This window comes from Rhagoletis pomonella, unplaced genomic scaffold, assembly GCF_013731165.1.
Source record: "Rhagoletis pomonella isolate Grant_MI unplaced genomic scaffold, Rhpom_1.0 Rhpom_scaffold_00007, whole genome shotgun sequence".
NCBI classification, from domain to species: domain Eukaryota; kingdom Metazoa; phylum Arthropoda; class Insecta; order Diptera; family Tephritidae; genus Rhagoletis; species Rhagoletis pomonella.
In genome coordinates this window covers 28875312-28882706 of record NW_023458561.1, presented here as the reverse complement: position 1 = coordinate 28882706, position 7395 = coordinate 28875312, and the positions used below count along the sequence as shown (strand labels likewise).

Here is a 7395-nt window from a genome sequence, read left to right as displayed (position 1 = left end):
TAGATTTGAATATTTCATTGTGAATATTTCATCAACATTTCACGAGGGCATGCTTTCCATCACAAACCAGTTACTATTTGTGCTTGTCATGGTAGAAACAACATTCACGCACACACCTATATTTTAAAGTTACAATTAGAAAAATTTAGTTAATATAACCTCAAAACATTAGAGTAATAGTTGCTTTTTCATAAAATATGCACATAAGACTTTTAAAGAAATCTATTTTAACAGATGAACTTGTTTTTTTTTTTTTTTGTATAGCCTAAAACTACAGTTATTTTACTTAAATCGAGCTAAAAAGTCAGTCGTTTTTTCCAATTGAAAATAATCAGAAAAACTTCTTCTCTACGCTTCATAAAAGTATACTTATAGTATATTTAGTTATTGGACGCGGTCACTTTCCAGGTACGGCGACATGCTTTTTATTTAATCGCTAAGTATCAGTGACTCTGTGAACTGCACGCTGCGCTCTCCAGCTGCACGCGAGTTGTTGTTGTTGCTACGGCTGTTGTCGAAGAATCTGCGGCTGCGGCTGCCGCTGCTATAGTACTAGTTTGAGCTGAAGTTGCTGCCACCACACCAGGAGGCGTTGTCACTGCAGTACCATTTGGTGTTGTTACGGCTACGGCGGCCATTGTGGGTGGCATTAGCGCTGCGGCGCCGAGTGAACTTAATGTTGTGCTGGAAGCCGCCTTTTGGTTGGGGAATAGTACTGAGTAGGCAGGTGGTGGATCGAGTTCCTCGTAATTGGGTGGTGCGGTGTTGCTCGATTGAAGATCACTGCCAGCGCCTGCGCCGCCAGTCTGCATTGCTGCTTCGCGTTCATTGTTGGTTGCGTGTTGGGAGGCAGAGGCTGAAAGTGAACGGATGGTTTGAATGTGAAAGCTTAAGCGACAACAGCAAACTGGAAGGAAGGAAGAAGGAAGGCGAAGGAGCAGAGATTTAGTTTTTTGTTGAGACGTGGAATTTGCGCGGCGGGTTAATGGATTAAATTTTGGACGTTCGATTAAAATGAATGAAGACCAGTATAACGGTAGATTTTAGTGGAATGCGTTCAATAAAAAGTTAAAAATATGACGTATTTGAATTGGAGAAAGAATGAAAATTTAATAAAATTACAATTGTGGATGTTAATGAAATGTGGATAACATTTTTTTAAATAGATTAGTTGGGTTGTGAGTTGCATTGGTTGGTAGATTGCATTAAAGAAAATTATAGTTGTAAATCGTATTTAGGTGATAATATTTCTCAATCGCATGAAATTTGTGGATTTTTTATGTGGAAGGTATTTGTGGATCGTATTGCAATTGGCATAGTATTGGAGCGAATATGGTTTATGGAACGCATTGAGGTAAGGAGAGTTTGTCACAATAAATTTGTGGATCGTATTGAAATGTGGATCGTGTTTTGTTACGTGTTTAAATTTGGACAGTATTATATTATATAACGTATGCGCGTTTTATTTAAATGTGGACATTATTAGGTCACCAAACGTTTATTGATTGTATTGAATTGTGGATGGTATCAGGTTGGATGACGATTGTAAATTGAATATTAAGCGATTAGGAGAATGTAAAAGAACATCATTAAAAAAAATAATATTAAAATAATAACAATTTGTTGAAAATATTAGTAACAGTGTGCGTGTGTGGATAAAGTGGAATGTAGCGTGTTGTTTACAATTGTTATTGAATGTGATGAGCGATTTGAGAAAAAAAAAACGGAAAATAAAGACGATTATTTAACAGAAATAAGCAACGACAACTTCAAGCTCTGCAAGCAAAAGCACCCAAAGCCCACGAAACTTACCCCAAAGTCCACAAATCAGCAAAGCGCCACCGCACAGTAGCATGCCCAGCATCAAATAACCCCACGGGCCATATTTCGACAAATCCGAATTGAGACCCGAACGTGTCGAATTGCGTCGATGGTGGTGGCCGCCAGTGCTTTCTGTGCTATTTTCAGCTTGCGCTGTGGCCGCCACTGTACTATTGCCACCTGTATTGGTATCATTCGCCGTTTGGCCCATCTGCTTCGTGTCCACTTTACGCAGGGTGGTGCTATTCACCACACCACTGCTGCCGTTACCCTCCTGCGCAGATTGAGCTGTCTCTGCAGTGATAGCTGTGGTTGTCGTCTTCTCGCCATATGCCGGCACATCGAAGGCAAACAAGTTACGAAAAACTTCCAATGCAAAATGCTCAAAAATATCTGTTTCCATGGCAGGAGGAATGGGTTCACCATAGCGGCGTCGCTTCCAACACATTTCATAATCCTCATCGCTGTCGTATTCATTGCTTATCGGACAGTGGCGGATGCCGTCGCAGACAAGCTCTTTGGAAATGCAAAGTATGGGTTCATCGCTGCAATTGTTGGATGGCGAAATGGAAGCGAGAAAATTTTATTATTTTGTGTTAAAACCCAAATTTACAAATTTTTAATTAACTTACCCGATCCTTAAGCACTGATGCTTATTCTCATTGCGACACTGGTCGCCCTTGCCCAAAGCTGTGACCATCAACTTGGAATGCAACGTGTGTTGGCCGTGTTCCCAAACAATTCGAACGCGCCCATGAAACAAACGCACCGGATCCTCCATATCGGGAGCTGTGTCTTCCAATTGGCAGGGATCTAGACGCCATTGCGGTGTGTGGAAGTCCAAAGAGCTGAACTGTGTAAATTATAAATACAAAAAAAATAATAAAAAGTTTGTGTCAGTGATATTGTTATGCCAGACAGTTGTTGATTACAAGATATTTACAGAGAAATGCTTGTAATTGGGATAATGTTGGAAGATCGCGCAATGAAATAAATGTAAATATTATTATTTGTGAGAAAAAAAGGGGCGCAGTAAAAACATTTTTAACTTATTTGAGAGCGTCTCCGCTATTCAAGATTTATGTACGTGTCTCAAATAAATACATGAAATTACAAAAATATATTCCAGAATGAATTTTATTTTATCGCGTATTTAGTATTTACTTACATATACATATATGTAAATATAACGAAAAACTTGTTATTCTACACGCGCTTGAAGCAAGACGCAAAACAACAAAAACGCGGCTTGTTTTGTACAGAGCCTGGGCGATGGAAGAATTGGATTAAAATGCGTAGTAAGATCGTAAAAGTGGAAACAGCGGTTTTGAAGAAAAGTAAATTTCCTTAAGTTCATAAAGGGTTTGTGTGTCGAAACTAAACTTTTTCGAAGTGAAAACTTCTTTAGCGACGGCAGTGATTTCAATTTCGATAAAACAAAAACTCGTGGCCAATACGCGTTTGTATGCTAAATGCGTAGATACATGTATGTATGTATGTATGTATGTCACTGCAAAAAATTCAAGTGAAGTTTTGCAAGTTGAAGTGATTTCCTTTTCGGTTTCTTTGTTTTGTTATTATGTACAAGTAAAAAGTCCGCCTAAGTGGGCAAAAATCGAAAAATTCGTTGGCTACAATGTGAACGTGTATTTGGTATTTTTGTAAAGGTAATTTATCCACTAAAAATAATTAAATACAAATCTCCCTATAAAATAAATTATATGCCGCCAGGAAGCCACTAAAATAGACAAATTTTATACTAAGAATATTAATAAAAGCATAGCCATGCGTAAGCTCTTCCCGGAAATAAATGTCAAAAATATATTCTTTGAAATAAAATGTTGTTTTGACGTTCTTTATTTCCATATAGATAGTAGAGAGCTACAGGATTAACAATTTCGGAATAAGATTAAACACAGAGTGTCCCTGCGGTATTCCAGAAAAACAATGTTTTTCAATCAAAATTTCAAAAAATTATTATCTTTTATTATTTTATTAAATAGCACGGGTTGTTAGCTTTCGAAAGAAAAAATTAAAAATTTGCCAACTTTTTGGACTTTTTGAAGTATTGCGTTTTATGCTAATGCATTTTTTGGCAGTGCCACCAGATCTGCACAACTCGTTCTATTTTTAAAAATGAAAAGTCAGATTAAAAAGCTTGACCTGTAGACAATATAGGTTTATTTTTTATTAAAGAGTTGCCGGCTGTTAAAAAATTAAATTAAAATTTTTAAATAAGTTAAATGAATTATTAAGAGATGGGTATCAATCGAAATGTGTATGAAAAGGGTTTATTTCTTAACCAAAAGTAGAGGGTTGCCACCTGTTAAAAAAAATTCCATGGAATTAAAGGAGTGAGGTTATTGAAATAGATAGGTATCACCATATGGGAGTCAGACGAAAGAGGTTTAAGAAGGTTTTGAGCTTGCAAAGTTTACGAAGAGGGTTGCCACCTGTTTTTAAAGTGAAATTTAGTTAAACCAAAATAATAATTGTGTCAAACCAATTATTTACGACATCGCTTTTGTTGTTTTATTACAAATACATACATACATTGTCAATCAGTGATTTGTTCAGATTACATTCCTTTTAAATTACCGGACTCTTAAATTAACTCAGGAATGTTTTTACTTTTCACTTATTTCTTGATTAATATGCCATTTATTATTTTCTATGTGAGCTTAATTTTGTTGTCTCCAAACCAAATTTGATAAGGGATGACGGAAAACTAATTTTACCCTTTCCAACACACTTCACAGTCTCTTCTATGCCTTTCTATTCTCTTGTTATGTGGGCAGGTTTCGTAATAACATCGCGTTTTAGAGATCACGATGCCTACTGGTGATTCTAAATCTTTGCTGCAAATGATTACACAGGGTAACACTGATTTTGGTGCGGCAAATGTTAAATCTGTTTTTGATAGACTTTTTTGAGCTGATTACGAATCCGTAATTATAAAGATTCCATCACGTACAGATTTTGAGAAAATCGTGGTCAAAGTGTCAAAAAATCGGGTTTTTTTTCAATATTTGAGAAGCTCGAGCAAAGAGTAAAAATGTGGTAGAACCTTCCACTTAGGCTTAACTTAAAGCTAGAACTCTAGGCTACTGCCCCTGAAAATACCATCCCTGCACCTTTACTTGATGGCCATTTATAGTCATTTGTTGAACAATAAAAAAAATGCTGCTAAAATCAGTTTTTGCTGTTCAATAAACGACTATAAGTGATCTTAGGGTCAAGACGAAGAGATGGTATTTTTAGGGATTATAGCCGAAAGTTCAAGCCTTAATTTAAGCTTAAGTGGAAGGTTCTATCACCTTTTGTTTAACTGCGGCAGGGACTCAAACTTCGTCGTAAGTCAAATTTTACTGCTCAATAAATGACTATAAGTGACCATAAATTCAATGTGCAGAAATGGTATTTTCAAGGATAGTAGTCGAGGGTTCCTGCTTTAATCTAAGCCTAAGTGGAAGGTTCAATCACCATTTTACTCTTTGCTAGAGCTTCTCAAATATTGCAAAAGCCCAATTTTTTGATACTTTGACCACGATTTTCTCAAAACCTCTACGTGTTCGATCCTTTGTACTTACGGATTCGTAATCAGCACAAAAAAGTCTATCAAAAATAGCTTTAACATTTGTCGCACCAACATTTTTTTTTAATTTTTGTTGGCCTGTGTTATAGAATACCTTTGTGGATAGCTTCTCAAAAGTTTAACTGACCATCTGATCTTTGTTTTCCACGCTAGCATCGATCACTTATGTAGTTGACTTAGAATGTGTTTTATATAGAGACTTGAATGCATTGGATTAGTTTATCTTACTATACATAGTTTAACACCACGAGTGCCTATTTTCTTACTATTAATAAATGAGGGCGTTGCCTACAGCAATTCCAGCTGGTATGTTTTACGTTAGATAAATGCATGTGTCCGGAATAAATACTTTGCATAAAAATAGATGGCAGATGGGTACACGTGACCCCATATATGTATGTACATATGTATGTATGTTTATCTAGACTTTCGCGTTCAGTTGTCACAAACACATAGTGACATTTGTAACAGCTGTCTGTCTGCACTCATTTAATTTCATATCATTTCATATGCAAACGAGATGGGTAGCGCGCGCACAACCTTGAAATTAAAATTTAAATAAAAATAAAATATGGGTAGTTTTGTCTGTCAAATAATAGAGAAAAAAGAAAAACAGTACACTGTAATAAAAAAATTCAATTAAAAAGAAAATTTGAAAAAAAAACAACAAAGCGGCAGTAGTGCTAAAAATAAACACTTGCTGCAATAAATTAATGAAATATGTATATAAAGTAAGGAATATATTTACATTACATATTTACACGTCGTAGTAAATAAAACAATAAATAACAGCTATTAAATGTATGACAACTACTAAATGGCAGAAAAAAATAACAACAAACACTAGCACTGCTAAAAGTTCAATTTGAATTTGTGACGCCATGACGAACGCGTGGGGCTAGATCACACGTACATACATACATATGTCGTTATGAACATACATATGTATTCATTTACATATAGCCTGCGACACAACGATAGCCACGCGACAGTTTGACCAGCTTTGACTTTTTTTTGTTCTTTTTTTACTGTTCATTAATTTTTTTGTATAGCTCATAATTAAAAAAGGCGTATAAATATAAATACAAACTTTATACAAAAATTATAAAAACTTGACAAAGTTCCGTCAGAATTCCAAACTTATACATCGCGCGGTTTTACTCTATTTAGCCCATAGTTTTGTGAGTGTATTGACTATTTCATGTGATTTGAAATTTTTTGGTTTTTGTCGAACGGTGTAATGTGTTCGCTGTTTTGTTTACCAAATGAAAATGCGTAGCATCGTTAGCAAACAAATTTTCAAAAATAGGCGGGATTTCTTAGAAACTCAATTAAACTAAAATTAAATGAGCATTTCAAATTTTTTTCTAGAAATTCTAAATAAAATTTTTGCATTTTGTTAAAATTTATATGATTTTAAACAAACAAAATAAGAAATATTTTTTAAGCAAAAAACAAAACCAATCTCAATTCTCATATAAAAATTTAAGGTTATCGTTAATTTCTTCATGATCCAATGATCGGATTTAAACCAAATTAGAATGGGACCACCTGTGAAATAATACTTTTCCTTAAAAAAAAAAAAACTAAAAATATTCCGACGAATTGATAACCTTCCTCCTTTTTGTGAAGTCGTTTAAAAATGGTCAAAACTGGTCAAAACTAGGCAAAATGTGGCGGATATGTATAATTACCCTGCAGTGAAAAGCCAAACCAGTGAGTACAAATACCAGTTCATTAACTAGTTTGTGCTAAAGCGATGGCCTACCAGTTCGGCAATTTCGAAGAACTTAAGTGTTCAGCGACATCTGCTTTTATATATAAATAATAAATTTGAAGATATAATTTCATTGTAGAAAAAACATGCATGGAAAGAAATACTTGTGCCATAAAACTAGAAAGTAATAAAAATATTTTTTTTTAAATTATATTAAAAATTACAATAAAAACCCTGAATAAAAACAGTTTCCCTGCGCCAG

At 34.9% G+C, this 7395-nt stretch overlaps 1 protein-coding gene across 2 annotated transcripts in view; it reads right to left on the bottom strand.

Annotated features, from left to right (window-relative positions):
- Positions 1-243: 243 nt before the first annotated feature.
- The window catches only part of LOC118742526, a 90549-nt gene continuing 83397 nt past the window's right edge, over positions 244-7395 (bottom strand). Inside the window, exons 3-5 of one of the 2 annotated variants that reach the window (XM_036474669.1) lie at positions 2454-2674; positions 1813-2366; positions 244-907 (exon numbers count right to left, since the gene is read on the bottom strand). In XM_036474669.1, coding sequence (XP_036330562.1) covers positions 444-907; positions 1813-2366; positions 2454-2674 — 1239 coding nt within the window. In that variant the 3' untranslated portion in view covers positions 244-443. The remainder of the gene's footprint in view (positions 908-1812; positions 2367-2453; positions 2675-7395) is intronic. The other variant, XM_036474670.1, reaches the window with a different exon arrangement.